This window comes from Notechis scutatus, chromosome 1 (assembly GCF_049901735.1).
Source record: "Notechis scutatus isolate UNSWTSFEM ecotype Mainland chromosome 1, rNotScu1.2, whole genome shotgun sequence".
In the NCBI taxonomy this organism is placed as follows: Eukaryota; Metazoa; Chordata; class Lepidosauria; order Squamata; family Elapidae; genus Notechis; species Notechis scutatus.
This window is the reverse complement of record NC_142009.1, coordinates 40,501,068-40,518,359: the sequence shown is the minus strand read 5'-3', so window position 1 is coordinate 40,518,359 and position 17,292 is coordinate 40,501,068. Positions and strand designations below refer to the sequence as shown.

Sequence of the window (17,292 nt, the reverse complement as noted above, 5' to 3'; positions counted from 1 at the left end):
AGGTTTGGCCATGTTTGAAATCCCAACCCTTTTAAATGTTTGAGAGATCCTTTAAAAAGGATCAGGGTTTGATCATGTGGTCTCATCTGCCTAACATTTGGATACCACCAATGTATGCTGCTGCCAACTGTTGCTAAACTTTTCACACATTTCTGGGTTCACTCAATACACTGGACCAAACTGACTAAACCAAGTATGTTGTGCAAACATACCCATAACACACCTGCTTTGGTTTTGAGTTCATATATTGTACAAGTCCAACCAGAGATTTGTTCCTATCCCCACTGTTTAGCCTAAGATGATGCTAGGATGGTCTTCTTCAAAACTAGTTTTGTGACTATTTCCCTTCAATGCCAGCCAGCGTACCAGTGGTCAGGGGTGAGGGAATCTGCAGTCCAAAAAGCGGGAGATCTAGATTAAGAAAATTGTTAGATAGGTTTTCTTTCAGAAAGCTATATATTTGGTGTTGATTGGATGGTGTAACCTTTATTAATCTCAGAGCCTTATTATGCCTTGGGATGTCCTGTGTTAAACCTCAGCATGAGAGGTTCCCCAGATATGTTGAGGGCAATTTTCACTGTAGGGTCATTGAATTCACTTTGAGGAAGCCAAAGTGAAAAGTGAATGCCATTAAAAACAGAAATAAGAAAGCTGTGAGAGGACATAGTAATCCTTCTGGAGGCAAAGTGTGATATCGGGAAGCCCAAAACTTTTTTATACTTTTCCGGTGCAGAAACGTGCTGTTCTTTATGCAGGAAGGGTCGAGAAAGGAATCTATTCAGCAGGGTGAATCTGTCCAGGGCTGCTAAGAAGGGGTAATCGTTGGCATTGACAGCCCCTGCACTCCGCGTTGGGGACGGCTGCGAGCTCTGCCCGCCTTCCCACAACGCCGAAGCGAGGGAGAAGAAGAAGACCCCGCCGCCGGCCCCAATGAAAGCCCAGAGGGCCCTTGCTCAGAGCGGCTCCGACGCGGAGTGAAATCTCTCCTGGCAGCAAGAAGGGCAGGGCGGGGCGAAAAGGGTGAGCGGATTGCGGGCAAATAGGTGGCAATTAATTATCCGGGATTGGGAACCAGTTGCTGCCCCGCGCGCCGGCTCCCCCCGCCTTTCGCCGTCGCTCCCCACATTTCCCCTCTGATTGGATCCAGGCGCCGATGGGCGCGGGATATAAAGCTCCGGCCCGAGAGCCTTTTCCCCCTTCCCAACCGGCGGCGGCAGCATGACGGGCCGCGAGGAGCTCTCGGAGGGCAAAGCCAAGGGAAACGCGCTGGCGCCCAGCAGCGCCTATGGCCACGAGAAGGCGCGCTTGGGGAGCCCGGCCGGGACCGGCGGCTTGCGCTCCAAGGGCTTCGCCATCACCGATCTCCTGGGCTTGGAGGCGGAGCTGCAGCCGCCGGCGGGCTCCAGCTGCGAAGGCAGCGGGCCAGCTGCCGGGCGAGGAGGCGGAGGCGCTCCCTTGCCGCTGGGCTTGGGCTTCCTGTGCGGCTTTGCCACCCAGCAGCCCGCCGGGGCGCCTCGTCTCCTGCCGGCGCACCTCCCCTTTCTCCAGCCTCGCTCGGAGCACCAGCATCAGCATCCCCGGTACGGGCCGGAAGCCGAGAAGCCCAAGTTGACCGTCTCCGGTAAGCGATTCCGCCCTGACTTGGGTCTCACGCTGGCGGAGGAAGCCACTTGCCGAGCAACTTTGCAGCCCTCATTCCCCAACCAGGCGCCGTATATTTCGGCTGGGACCACCAACACCTTCGGAGGGACCTGTTGGGGACAGAGGTCTCACAGTAGCTGGAGAGAAGCGGTTTCTCCTCCCCACACCGCGGGTTGGGAAGAAACCCTGCGGGATCCAATCACGCCCTGAGGATCTGCTGTTCTTTATTTCCAGCCCCGTCTAGCAAGCTTTGCGGTTGACAGCTTGGGGCCAGTTTCCCTGGTATCGGATGAGAAAGGCTCAATGTATTGATTAGCTTTTAAAGTGCTGCAAGGCAAGGTGTAAATTTGGATACCACATCACTACAGTCCAAAATTACATCTAGAAACTCTATTTTATGGCACCATAAAGGCCAAACAAATCCATAGCACAAATACATGTATGTGTGAGGCAAAAGAATACATACATGTGCCCACTTAGGCTCTGGCAAACAAACATGGATATTCTCAGGAAGAATACTGTACATCTTCCATACTTTTTAGATAGAGTCCTTTGCTGCTACTGCTGGAAAAAAAAACCTTTTCAGTATTTAATGCACATGGAAGCTTAATTCACAAATTCCACAATAAATGGATGTATCTCTCATGTAAAAGGGGTGCTTTTAAAATGCCTAAACAAAGTGTGTCTTTAAAAGCAGTATGAATTATGAAATGCAAGCTGCTTGCTACTTGCTGCATATCTGAGATGGTGGCACAGAGTCCCTGTTGATTCCCTTGGATTGTAGGCCTGTTAATAATACCTGCTGGGCTCATAAAAGTGTGGCCAGCTTCTCTGAACTCTGCCCTTCTATTTCAGACCTTTCCCCACTGGTAAAATTTTATTGACCTATTCTTGAATCAGCCAAACAAACAAACAAACAAACCTGCCATTACCTTCCTCTGTTGCTTTTGTTTTCTGTCACTGCCAAATACCTCGCCACTAAAGTGACAAAACCCAATTGATTTTTTGATATTATCCTAGGACTATGTCAGAATGGGAGGACGGGAGAGAATAATTGTAGATATTTCTTCAGTTATGTCCACTCTTTAAATGGCTGTTCAGAGTTATATAATGGGACTGAAAGATGGACTTACAACCAACCCTCAAAGTGCTAGCCATCACAGCACCCCTAAAATCATGTGATCCAAATTCAGGCCAGCCCACATTTATGACTGTTGACCCCGGAATGCCTGTCTGCCGCACCCCCTTCTTCACCTGTAGTATCTACCTTTGCTCTCTAGAGCCTGCCCATAGCACACCTGCCCATGGCAGCTGTACATGCTCTCTTGCATCCACCTACAGCACCTGCCTCCCTGCTGTAGGTGGATGCAAGAGAGCTAGTGCTCACCTATCACTTTCACCCACCAACCTGCTTGCCTGCTATTTCTACTTCTTCCTGCATAACAACCCAGTTGTGGGGATGCAAAGACACCTGGGATATGAAGACACCTGAGTAGAATTGGTGCTATTCAGTGGTGCAGTCATATGACATCATGCTTTGTAACTGCATTATATTCCAGTCCCAACTGCCATTGTAACCTGACATCTACCTGTATTGTAAAGTAATGCTGGAGTAAAATTTGCCATCCCCCTTGCTGATTCCTGTCCTGCTTCTGTTGCATATTATCCCATGATAATATGCAACAAATTTGTGACTGAGTGTCAGGCAAGATGATATGATGTGTCAGGCAAAGTGATCAATTTTCACCTTACAACAAACAGGGGAAAAAAAACAGATTACTACAGCAAGATTGGAGGGGGTCTGACTTCAAAAGTGTACATCAACTTCTCTAGCCTTTCTTTCCATACCCCCTTTGGGCATTTCCCAGCTGAAAATAATGCAAAATGAAGAAACATATGGGAAGACAACAGAGCAAAAATTACCCAAGGAGGAAGAAGACAGACCTTGTCCTGTTTTGCAACTAGGTCTGGTCTACCGGATAACAAAAATTGACAAGCTGCTGAATAAGCAGCTCCATTACTTCATGGGAAGAGGGGAAGAGATTGAAACTGACAGATATAGGAAACCAGAAAACAAATAACACAAATTCAGTGCAACACTCATTATTTTGAGGACACTGAAATGTAGAAAAGTGGGTTTGCTGCATCTTAAGATAAAGATGTATTTCAGAATACTGTTAAAACAGAGAGCTTAAAAACATCCCCTGTTCTTCCCCAAATAAAAGAGTTCTCTAGTCTGAGGCAAAATTGAGCTACAGTATATAAAAATATGGAATGAAGGCAGTAATTGGTATAAAAGGATTTCAGTAAACAAACAGCTAATAAAGGAGGAAGAAAGACCCAGGGAAAAAATAGCTACCATACAGAGGAAAGATCATCACCATAATTTTCAGTATTTCCAAAGTATACATTTTGTTACACCTACGATAAGTCAGTTCATCTCAAAGCACTACACACACACTGAAGCTGTGCTGGTACAGTGTTCGAAGAAAAATAGTACTTACAAATGGGTACGTCTAGTAACAATTTAAATCTGTTTCACTCATAGCCGGAGACAAGGTAAATGTGTTGACTGGATATGATTGTATCATGTTAATCTGTAAGCAGAAAAAAGACTTAAAAGAAGCATTTTAGATTTATAATTCGTATCCTGTGCTTTAGGCCAAGAAACATGGCCTTTTCCATAGCCGGATGATGATCTTGGTAGTTTGAACAAGGATTACAAGGTGGTGCTTCTTGCATCTAATAAATGTAACTCTAAGTGTCTTTTCCCCCCATTGGTGCTATCTAAAAACATGGAGATATTCTTCTTCTGAAGTGTGTAGGACTTAAAGGCAATAAAGGTGATAAACAGTCTGAGGCAAGGGGAATGACCTTCCTTTGCTCTTGAGTGATAATAGTCAACCTCTACCATTTTGAAATTAATAAAACAATCCTGTTTGGTCAGTTTGGAAGCAATGTCCATTGAGTTCAATTGGATCTGTGTAATCAGGAAAACCTGCACAAAGTTTACAGGCTTCTTTCTAGAAGAATATTTGTGAGATAAACTTAAACTTCTGTGCATATGAGTGTGTGTTGAGAAATTAATGACTTGCTCCACCAATCTCTGCACTATCATTCTTAATCCACTTCATATGATCTCACATGCCTGTAGGTGGTCAACTTTATACGTAATCTAGAGTTCATTTCCATTACAAGTGCCTTTTGACAAGGAAGTCAATTCCTGACAATAAAAATACACAAGGAGTTGTTTATGATTTGGACAGTGAAAAACTACATGTTCAAAGACTCTGTCCCTCTCTCTTTCTACTTCACAAATTTCAGGGCTTAGTATTGAAAATTAGATTGAGTCTAAAATCAATTTGAATAAAGAACTGCCTGACTGATATAAACAGCTACTCTGAAGAACATAAGATAGACCAAAGATCTAAATAACCCAGTGTTCCATAAATATCTATGGAACGTCCATAAGCAGGACATGAGCCCAGTGACTTCTTCCTGCTATTGTTTCCCAGCAGCTGGTGTTCAGAAACAGTTTATTATTATTTGTTTGATTTGTGCTCCACATTTCTGTACTGCCAATTCAAAGTAGTTAATATAAAAATACTTTCTCTGATATTGAGAGTAAGATATAGCTGTTATATTCATTAGCCATTGATAGCCTTATCTCATCCTCAATCTATTTAGCTTTGATCTCCCACATTACATGTTATGTAGCAAGCTTCAAAAGTTTCTGAACAGCAATATATTTACATGTAAGAGAACATATATATACATATTTTCCATATGGGTGGTGTGAATATATTTACACAAGTTCATCAAAGGGCAATCCTAAGGAGACTGTTTTTATGAAAGACTTTTGGATATGGAGATATGTGAAAATATTTAATTTAAAAGAATCAATGGGATGAATAAGATAGGAGCATTCCTGCAGGGGACAATGGATATACGTTGATTTATATATTTTTCCCTGTACTTTGATAATTAGTCTTATAGATATTAAATATTTACATCAGAATTTGGAAATTATATTATTTGCCTCATGCATTCTCTCTTCCCACGTTCCCTGTCATACATCTACAATAGGCATGTTGGTTCTTCTGGAGGAATGGAGGAGTGGTATGCCATATATTTAGGAAATTTCAAACAAATTCAAATTCCACTGTTATGGAACTCACCCCTGAAAAAAATAGGATATCACAGAGAAATTAAAGGGTGTATATGTGAAGAAAAGAGAGTACTAAAATACTATGGTGTTTTGAAAATACTGCATTAGAGACAGATCTTTTTCTTTGGTTTGGTAAAACCAGTAGGCATATATTGAAGAGAAACCAGTTAAGGATTAGAGGGAATTCATGTGGTTTGAAATAGTTGCATTAAAGGGTGTGATCATTTTCATATCATCTCTGATTTCGATTATTTTCATTCTTTCATTAATATAGAAAAGCAAAAGATGACATCCTTGCTGTGCTTGGGGAAGGATCTTGGTGGGATCATCATGGCTCATCTATTTTCCTTTCCTTTTTCTTGATCTTTTGGTAGACTGGTTGGTTTGGTAGACTCCTATACTAGCTCCTATACTAGCAGAAATTGGCTCATTTATTCTAGCTGTTCTCCTGATGCTGAACAGCCAGAGTTTCTGCCAGTACTTCTTACTCCCTACATGCTGGCTGGGAAATTTGGGAAGTTGAAGTCTATACGTCTTAAAGTTATGGGGTTGAAATACACAGTCCTACCCATTTCTTTTTCCTAAGCATGTACATGGCTAGAGTTGGCTCATCTATATTCCTAACAATAGGAAGAATTGGTTTAATCAGTGCTGGCTACTTGCCAATCCTGGTTGCTGTCCAAGATGTACTTTGTTTCTTGATTATTGCTACATCAGGAATTGATGAAGAGTTATTAGTATGTTTGTATGGTTATTTATTTTTCTGGTTTGACTGTTGAATGCTGTTATTGTAGATTTTTTTAAAAAAACTGTGACTTTTTAAAAAACTTAAAAATTTAATTGTAATCCTGATTCATTTTTCTAAGAAAAAAGAAAACTGATAAATATTTTAAAGTAGTGCTATAGAAGGAAAACAAAAACATATAAAACAATCCTACTGTACTGTATGGAACAATGCTTACAGTGAAAAAAGATTTGACACATCTCTTCTCTCCTGCCCCTTCCTCCCCCCTGCTATCCATCAATATGTTCAACAGATGAAGACAGTTTATCAGGAGACAAAAACAACCTGAAGGCATCTGACTCTCAGATCAAGAGAAAGAAACGACGTCACAGGTAGAAAAAGTAACTCATGCTGAATATATTTGGAGCACAGCCGCAATATCTTCTGTATTAGCATTAGGATATGTTGCATTAATATTCCAAAAATTGTTACAATGGCTTTGTAATATATGATTACATTGCCTTTTGGGATGTATGTGTGGAAGTATGCAATAGAATTATGAATGTGAAAGACAGCGGGAGATATGATGGGAATGCAAGACAATTGCCTTATACCAGTTTCACATTCCAGCTCATTTCGTGGTCTCAATCCTGGTACCCTATCAGCAGGCCTTCAGTGGCCCTGGCTTTTGGTTGTTGTTTTTAAATGCCAGGTCAGTTGGTAAGAAGTCCCACATAGTGATTTAATCATTGATAAGAGGGCCAACCTGGCTTGTATTACCAAAACTGTAGGGTCCAAAAGATGGGCAATCCATTTGGAGATATGCCCAGCTGGGTTTTGGGTTTGGCATTAGCCAAAGCTCTAGGGTAGGGGTGGGGCTGTGATGATTATCATCTGGGAATATTATAGCTTTAAAGAGTGCTGGATCACAGGTCACTGGATGTGAGACCCTGTTCATTAAATTGGGCTCTAGGGATTCACCAATCTCTCTGCTGTACAGCAACCTCCCTGCCTAAGCAAATTGACTTCATTTCTGGGTCTGGGATAGCTCTGGAATTCATGGTCACCAAGATGGCCAGGGGCTTATCCCAGATCATCTGGAACCCAACATGGAACAAGAGTCATACACCAGATCTGATGTTCCTATCAGAGCAGTGGCTTTGTGAACTGAAATTGGGGGAGCTCATGGTGTCGTCTTTGTCATGGTCAGATCAGACCCTAATTTCCATGTGATTTTCTAGTGCTACTGCAGGGAAGCGGAACCCATTAGATTGGTCTGTCCCATTACTGATGGACCTGGATAGGTTTCAGAGGGAGCTGGGGATTGTTCCTGTTGATCTGCTGCATGATCCATCTGAAGCTGTATAGAACCATGATTAAGTCCTACTTTGTGGCATTAAGGGGTGGTGGTGGTGAAGCATCAGTACTTTGCCCTTATTACATCTGCAGATAGCTGCCCTGCAGCCCTTTTCGAGTAATAAGAGCCATCTTGGGTAAAGAAGACTTAGAGGACCTCTTGCAGGGATATGCAAAGAATTTATTCAGAGTCATCTGGAGAAAGTCACTTAGATTTGCTCACAGTTGGACATCAGCCTTGTTACAGGTTCACAGGACACACCTGGAGAGGAATCTTGCCCAGTTATCTGGGAACAGTTTGAACCCGTTGGACTTGAGGAAGTGGACAAGGTCCTTAAAACTGTGTGCTTACCCGTCTGTTCTTTAGATCCATGCCCTTACTGGCTTGTTAAAGTTGTGTGACTGGGTTCCAGCAGTGGCTAACTCTTCTTTGAGTGAGGGCTTTCTTTATCTCTTAAAGATTTGGTTTGCCCCTTCATAGGAAGCCATCATTTAACCCCACCAGAGTGAACAATTTTAGTCTAGCATCTAACTTCCCCTGTTTGGGGAAGGAGATTGAGAAGATGGTTATGCAACAACTTCAGAGGATGTGGATGAACCAGATTATCTGAACCTTTTCCGTCAGCATTCAAATTTTTGTGTATAACACTGAAACAGTATTGGTCATGCTTTTGGATGATCTTTGGTGTCGGTGGGAAGGGGTTCTCCATCAGTTCTTGCCCTACTTGGACTCTTGCCAGCTTTTGATATCATCAAACATGGTATCCTTCTGGATTGGCTCAATGGAGCACATGGTGCTCAACACTGAGGGGCACTCAGAAGAATATGTGGAACAATGTTGTGCTGGATCACCACCTTTCTCTGTGGTCAAGTCCAGTTGGTGGTGATTAGGGAGGACTTTTTTAAAAAAGTTTTTGCTCCCTACTATAGTACTGCTGCTATTACCTTGTTTGGTAATGAAACATCTGCAAGAAAACAATCAAGCTCAACAAGCACTAGATTAAATACAACATTTACTTTATATGTCTGGTTCTACAGGAGCATATTCCTCATTTAAGATGCCCCATGGGCAATCTAATCTGGACGGTATTTATTTCTGTCCTCATAGAACTGTGTTTACTGCCCATCAGCTGGAAGAACTGGAAAAGGCTTTTAATGAAGCTCATTACCCTGATGTATATTCCAGAGAAATGTTAGCTATGAAAACTGAACTGCCTGAGGACAGAATACAGGTAGGTTGTTTTGTGTCTAGTGTCACTGGATTTGTTTAATACAATTGACGAATGCAGGGCCCAAACTCTTCTAGACCTACCTAAGTTTGAAGTTTGCAAGACAGTTTTACAGAAAACATTGAAGCATTTTCAGGGCTTGAAAACTTTTCAGGGAGAAGGGCAGAGGGGTCCATAAGGTATGGTCAAAATAGCAGACAGTAGCTATGACCGTGCGATCAATGCTCTGTTTTTGTGTGTGTCACATGTGTGACACAAGGATTTGAATGAATCATCATGACTGCCATCTTGATTTTTTAAATGGTATCATGCAGACATTCCAGGAGAAGGGCTGCTCTATGGTAGCTGCTATTGCAAGTCACATCTAGAATCTTATTAAAAATAATACTAAAATAATAATTCTCCCCTGCTTGGGGAGAATTCAATTGAGAACCATTTGAAATTGACATTTATGAGTTAAGGGGAGGCGAGATGAAAGTATCTAAGAAATCATGCTATCTTAGCAAATCTGCCACAGGATAGAAGGCTAGGATAAATAATCTATTGGTCATTTGACTGTTATTCAAGATGAGTACAATCAGACTGAGGAAGCTTTTTAGATCAACAGAAAAACATCGGTCAGACATTAGATGCAATCTATAACATACTTTCTCCCAGGGTTTTCAAGTCAATCCTTTATCTCAGGGTTGACTTGAAAAATGACAAAATACAAACAGGTGTGTGGTTCTAATCTTTGGAAATAGAGAATGTTTGGCTGCTTTTTGATATATTTACAGAGGAAGAGGCCCAGTGAATTCTCCAAAATTGGTTGTTCATGGTTAAGGTTAAAAAAAAAGTTAAATATTAATATGATATCATAATGAAATCCTAGAATATAACTGTTCTTTTAAACTTTCTTATCTGAATCCTGATTTGAAAAGAGATGCCAAACATTCTTTATGTACACACGGCTAATTATTGTTCGGTACAAAACAAAGATCTACCCCTACCCTCCAAAACTGTGTGCCTACCTCAAAATTGGCCAAAATGGAGAAAGTATTAAATGCATTGGGGGAGGCATTCTCCATCAATTATGTTGAATTAAATTACAAATAATTAAACTAAATAGTTTTTGTCACTGTCACCCACTTTTTGGATTGCTGTTTTGCTCATACCTTCAAAAGCTGCATGGTTTTGTTAGCCTGAAAAATGTTATCCAGTCCTGTATAGAACATGGACACTATGCATTCATTGTCCAGCAGGATTAACTTTTTAGAAAAAGAAGTCTAATGAAAGTGTCTGAGAAAATTCTCAGTCCTCCAGGTCATGGTTGTCCCAAGATGTTTTTCAAAATGCAACTGGACTTTCTTGGGTTTTTTTTTTCCTTGAAGACATTTCACTTCTCATCTAAGAGTTTTCAATTCTCCGAACTGAAGAAGATTCTTAGATGAGAAGCAAAACATTTTCAAGGCAAAAAAACAACAAAGTCCTTCTGCCTTTTGAAAAGTACTTTTGGGACAAGTCTAATGAAAAATAAGCATTAGGGCTTAGTATATCAATAGCAAAGCAAGTAGAAATCAGTCTATTAGTTGACTTTTCCAAGCAACATCCTCACATAAAAACCAATGAAAGGATGAGGAAAATATTGTGATTCCTATGGGAATGAATTAGGCAATTGTTGATTTGACAAAAAACTTTTAAAGCCCCTTTGTTTTATTTATGCTGACCAAGTGATCAATAAATGTTGTTCACCTGCCATGTTTATTTAATGTACTGTTTTCTCCTCTCCTTTCAATCCCATTCATGCACATGGACACACATATATTGTTGTTAAATGTGTGCTTCTGGTTCTACTTTTGAAAGGTTTGGTTTCAGAACCGAAGAGCCAAGTGGCGGAAGCGTGAGAAATGTTGGGGCCGCAGTAGTGTGATGGCCGAATATGGTCTCTATGGTGCCATGGTGAGGCACTCCATCCCACTTCCAGAATCAATTATCAATTCTGCTAAAAGTGGAATGGTTGGTTCCTGTGCCCCTTGGCTGTTGGGTAAGTGTGTCTATAGCATTGTTAATGTATAGGTCCGTGATGGCGAACCTATGGCACACATGCCACAGGTGGCACGCAGAGCCATTTGTGCCGGCACATGAGCTGCAGGCAAACTTACCTCACTATGCATGCGCGCGCCTCACAGCTGATTTTCGGCTTGTTTGAGGCATTTTTCGGCTCCCAGAGGCTTGAGGAAAGCCTTTGCAGGCCAAAAAATAGGCCCATTTTGTCACTTCCTGCATTTCCGGAAATACCGAAAGTGACAAAATGGGCCCATATTTTTGCCTGCAAAGCTAGCAGAAGCTTTCCTCAGGCCTCTGGGAGGCCAAAAAAGGCCTCAAATGGGCTGAAAATCAGCTGGAAGGTGCAGTGCAGGTAAGGGGGCAGCGGGGGGGATTGCGCATGCATGCACAGGGGGCATGGGGGGTACGCATTGCCATCTGGGTGTTGGCACACAAATGCGAGTGTGCGAGCGCCAGTGCACACACAATTTTTGGCACAGGAGCCCAAAAAGGTTAGCCACCACTGGTATAGGTGGTTAATATCTGACTAAATAAAAAATGACTAAGTACTACTATTTCCTATTGAAAGTATCCTTTTCCTTCGTTTACTCACAGTTGATCACTAGCAGTAGAACACAGGTGTCAAACCTGATCGTATTACTTGATCTATCATGATGTTTTTTGCCTTTGTGGACCCAGGGTGGGCATGCTCTGCCCGTAACTCATCCAGCATGTGGGCCACCAATTTGACATCCCTGCAGTAGAATGACTGACCCTTTAAAATGTTGCATTTGGTAACATAATGATAGAGGTTATTAAATCTGCCTTCTAATACCAGGGTAGCTGGTCTCCATTTAACAAGAATCCTATATTGTGTCTGTACAAGTACTCTTTGACTTATGACCATTTGTTTAGAAACAGGGACAGCACTGAAAAAAGTGACTTATAATTGGTCCTTAAACTTACAACTGTCATAGTATCCTTGTGGTCACATGATCATGATTCGGGTGCTTGGCAACCATCATGCATTCACATTAGTCACAGCGTCTCACAGTGATGTAATCACCATCACAACCTTCCCAGATAGCTTTTGACAAGCAAAGTGAACGTGTTGATTTGGAAGTTTGCAAGTTGCAGTCACCTGATGTCTTGCTTAATCACTGTGATTAACTTAGCAACTATATTGCAAAAGGTTATAAAATCAGGTGTGGTCACATGATGCCTCACTTAACCACCTTACTGCTCAATGATGAATTTTCTGGTTGGTACTGTGGTCGTAAGTTGAGGATTACCTGTATGTGTATGGTTGTAGTGCTTAACTGTGTACTTATCTGTCCATGTCAGTCACTCACTGTCCATGTACTCCCAAGAAAATGTCTGTGCAAAACACATGCAGACATACATACTCACACATATTTTACATTTCTTCTTTTCTGCCTATAGCTAGCCATAACATTTTCTGTTATAAGAAGACTAAATTTGTGTGAGTAGTGGAATTTGATATTTCTTACCATTCATATAATCTGTGGTTTTCAGGTTTGAGAAACGTTAATGGGTCTTCATAATTTCATAGAAATATGGAGTGATATACAGAACTATATGTATGTATACATTAGATTTTTTTATTCCACTTGTTTTACTTTTATAAGTAAGTCAAGATGGCAAGCATACATAATACTCTTTCTTCCTATTTTCCCCACAACAACTGATATTTTAGTTTTCACTCTAAATTAGAAGTGTTCACCCATGTGAAACAGAAGCTGCTCCATTAATTTCATGTCTCTTCTAGTGTGGTTGGTGCCAATCCATTTATGAGTTTGAAAAAAACTGAGTAAAAGGGAATTTTTCTTTCCCTGTTTCTCAGAACTACAATAAGGTAGCCCCGGAATTGAGTTACTGTCTCATTGCATTGATCTATTGGGAACAGGATAATTGTATAATAAAATTGAATTTTTATTTCTTTTAGGAATGCATAAAAAATCAATAAATATTACAAGAAAACCTGAAAATGAAGAAAAAGGAAATGGCATCTGGAAATCTGAACATCCCGAGGAGGAATTCAAATTTAAGCAGACAGAATATGAACGAAACCCCGCTAATAAATTAATCTCAATGGACAGTTCGGAAGATATTGCAATTGATCTCTCTAGTACGGCAAAACAGGAAAAGAAGAGTAGCAATCTGAGTTTTGGTGGAGGCCCACAGACCAAAATGAAAGATGCTGAACACTAAAGACAAGGAGGGGTCACAAGACACACTGCTAACCAAACACTTAAGTCGGCCTCTTCAATGCTCTGGCAAAATATGAGTATTATTGCTCTATGCTTATTTATTAGTCTTTTTCAAGTGACTCATTCACTTTACGTGCAAAGGGGACTTTCCTAGATGGGATATATCCAAGATGTAATTTATTTTTACAACTTGAAAGCTGTGTATTTTAAAGAAGATAATTTGATGCAGCTGGCTATTTTTTTTCTTTATATGTCTCACTAAGTCACCTTTCACCAAAAGTCATTTGGTTCTATTTTTGGTAGAAAGGCCAATAAATACCCAATCATTCAATAAATCTCACTCGATCAAGTACATAGAATTATTAATGAAAACAATGTGCACTAGATTTCTGCTAAATTAAATCAAGGTGGAAAATTATAAAAGGATCCGAATTTTTCCCCCAGACATGATTATTCTCCTTACCTGTGTATGGATATTTAATAATGATGGATAAATTGAAGTATTTATGTGATAAAGCAAATAATAATGCGAAATGCTTTTCTGATATTATCTGGTACCCTCCTGATATGCTGGAAACACAATTCTTAGAATTCGCCACCAGCCTGGAAATTCAGATATATCTATCCTGATAGTCATTTGCAGTGAATTTAGGGGAATTTCTGGCTTCAGTTCGTTTTAGCAGTAGCACAAGCTACTTTTTCTTTCTTCTCCATTAATATACACCGGATAAAAACCAGATCTCTGTATGAAAATATTTATCAATACTGTAATAAATATCCTATAATTTCAAGTATCCTATTGCACTAGGCTCCAGTTGGAGAAACTCAGGTTTCTTGTAAAATGTAAAGTAGTTCCTATAAACCTTACGTCTGCCTATTTCTATTGTATTGTAAAAGCAATATTCATTAGTTCAGTTAGACGTCTCACATGTACTGTACAATATATATGATACACAGAACAAGGGAAATGAAGAACCTTGATGAAAATCTGCCAGTAGCAACCAAGAGCCTATTTTGCTTGACGGATCTGCACTGAAGCTTGTACGCTGATGATACTGTTCTGATTTAATGCTGATCAGAAACCCACTGACCCCCTTGAAAGCTCTATGGAATAATATAGAGCTATAATTGTTAGAAGCTCAAATTTTCCTTTGAAAATCAAAGAACACTGTACTCACCTTTAAACAAACGACAGGACAATATCGGTCCGTAACAAAACACACAACCAAATTTACTTTCATGGCATAAATACTGTATCAGTTCCTGATCCCTAACAGGATAGAGCTACATTTTGTTACATGGAATTATGTGCGTAGATTGGAACTCAATTATTTGCCAGATTGTGGCCTTTTTTAAATTCCAAGCCCAGCAGCTTTATTCACTAAGGGTTATGAGAATGGAAGTACAACAACATATAAATGTTTGCAGGTTGTCCACCTTGTCTTACGAGGGTCTTGTGTTAGCGATGTTGGTGTTTACATTAGAACATCCAATAGTCAAATTGCCGAAGGCTTGCAAAAACATAGATTTCTTTTATCCCCAATTACACAATTTCATTACATATTTTTTAAAAATAAGGAAATTAAATCTTTTTTAACAACGTTTTCAGAATAAAGTATGACCCTCTGTTTCTTACCACAAAACTGTATTGGGGGGAAAATATGCAATAAATCCAATTTATATTATATGACACTATGCATAATTGAACACAAATCTGTAATTTATAGAGAAAAAAGCCATAGAATGCGGAATGAAAATGTTATTTTATAAGATGTCATAGAAAAATATTTTGTACTTATTCTGCATGGAAGAGTATCAACATTTGATCTTTTTATATGTAAATCTGAAAAGCACTTTGGATATCTAGCTTTGTTTGTCATCTATTTATATATTCACAATAAATGTTAGTGTTTTTGTGGCTTTGTGGAACTGTATATTAGCTGTGGAGCGTGTGCTTACAACTCCTAAAGGCACTGCCAGATGGCCATTTTAAAATGCAATCCGCCAGTTCTACTTAGAGGCTTAGGGACATCGAAAGGAATTCTTTTTTATAAAACATAGATATCTGCATCTATTTTTGTTTGTTTATTTTTGAAGATACTTGAAGAGTGAAAATAGAAATAGGAGACGAAGGGAAGGGGAAAAGAGAATACATTAAAATTTTTGTAATTTTGTAACCAGGGGTGGAATTCAATTTTTTTAACAACCGGTTCTGTGGGCATGGCTTAGTTGGTGGGTGTGGCTTGGTGGTTGTGTGACTGGGTGGTCGTAGCCAACTCGACATCACTCACATCAAGGGGCGCTTCTCCTCGCCTGGCCTCTCATGAAAGTGGGAATGCTGCAATGGTCATAAGTGTGAAAAATGGTCATAAGTCACTTTTTTCAGTGCCATTGTAATTTTGAATGGTCACTAAATGAACTGTTGTAAGTCAAGGATTACCTGTACAAAAATACAAAAAGCTTTTTTGCTTTCAAAAAGCTGCCCTAAATACCAATCATTAGATTAAAAATACCTGCAAGCTGGAGTTATAAATCAGGCAGGGTACCAGAGCACCTTTTGGAATAAAAATAGTTAAAATGCAGTGATAACTATCAGCAGCCAACTCTTGCTCATAAAGTGAAACCCTTTAGCAAAGAGGTCATTTAAGCTCTCAAGAAAAAGCACACCCAGGAAAAGCAATCCTTAAATCCATTTGCACCACTTAAAGATAGCATCTGGTCTCACTCACTTCACAGGATATCCTAAGGAAATCATCCAGATTTAAGGAAAAATCACATGCCCCACAGAAAGGCAGTAAAAAATCAGTGCCAAGCTTGTATCCTGCCTCTTGGAAGTACACCCCAAAAGGACAGTGCCAGATACCACTAAAGCAGTGAAGGAAGACCCCCTCCCCAGATAGAAAAAGAAACCACGAGGCAGGAAAAAATTCAAACACAATACAAATAATTAAATCACAACATTAGCTGTTGCTTGTTGAAGCTGAATAGGGAAAATTATCCCATCAATAAACACAGGATTAAAGCTCACCAAGCACAGAATTAAACTTCACCAAAAACAAGTTTTAGACCAAAACTCAGAAAGGGTATGTAAATTCACGTTTGAATGTCAATCTTTCTAGCTAGCCAAGAAACCTTGCTGAATGTCATCTTGGTTCCCTGTCATTAAAAGCTTCTTTCTGACAGCTCTGCTTCATTATTCAATCATTTCTTCAAAGTGCTGATTGTCCAGAGAAGTATTTCCTCCCAACAGCAGTGTAAAAATCTTAAAACAACCCTTCCCCTTTAAGAAAAGTCAAGCCCCAGAAGCTCTGGAGACAGGAAGTCTAGGCGTACTGGCAAGAATGTAATAAAGGTGGAAAAAAACAAAAAGAGATTGTTTCTAACTACCGGTTAACAAGGGGTTGCTTGTCTCCACTTGTTTCTGCCCACTCTGTATGCTCCAGGTCTCCTCTATTAAACATTGCAATCTTGTGGGAAATTTTGTTTGAAAAGATTAAAAATTAGAACACCAAAAAGCAATGATTATGTTACTTTTCAGTTGTGTATAAACATAAATTCTGGCTGTGTAGAAAGATGAGCATGCGTAGACAGATTTTTCAGAAAAATGTTAGCCAGAATACTGTAGTTCTGTGAATCATTTTTAGAACATTCATAGGGTCAAAAACAATAGGATCAATGAATGGTTTGGATTGCTCTCAAAACACAGACGTACTGGATATGAGAGCAAGAAGTAGAAGCTTACAATTATTTGTGATAAACTGAAATGTTAATTTTCTAAGTGAAACTGCAGGACATATGATAAAATAATGATTAGCAAAGGCTTATTTAATCAGAAATTAGGCTTTACTAATGCAGAAGTTTGGCACACTTAAAACCTAATCCTGATTCAACAGCATCTGCAGACAAATTGATCTGGGC

The 17,292-nt window shown here is 40.0% G+C and overlaps 1 protein-coding gene across 1 annotated transcript; it reads left to right on the top strand.

Moving 5' to 3' along the window:
- The first annotated feature begins 1,106 nt into the window (after positions 1–1,106).
- VSX1 (visual system homeobox 1) lies at positions 1,107–15,444 on the top strand. The gene is made up of 5 exons (XM_026684627.2): positions 1,107–1,621; positions 6,847–6,925; positions 8,998–9,121; positions 10,961–11,141; positions 13,110–15,444. Exons 1-5 carry the CDS (start codon positions 1,219–1,221, stop codon positions 13,373–13,375), a joined length of 1,053 nt encoding a protein of 350 aa, XP_026540412.2. The 5' UTR covers positions 1,107–1,218; the 3' UTR covers positions 13,376–15,444.
- The last annotated feature ends 1,848 nt before the right edge of the window (positions 15,445–17,292 follow it).

What these genes read in the sequence shown, in the direction of transcription:
- VSX1 (XM_026684627.2), top strand. Translation starts at nt 1,219, where the DNA reads ATGACGGGCCGCGAGGAGCTCTCGGAGGGCAAAGCCAAGGGAAACGCG. An exon ending in GCCCAAGTTGACCGTCTCCG is followed by an intron (nt 1,622 to 6,846) that starts GTAAGCGATTCC and finishes TATGTTCAACAG; the next exon opens with ATGAAGACAGTTTATCAGGA. An exon ending in AGAAAGAAACGACGTCACAG is followed by an intron (nt 6,926 to 8,997) that starts GTAGAAAAAGTA and finishes CTGTCCTCATAG; the next exon opens with AACTGTGTTTACTGCCCATC.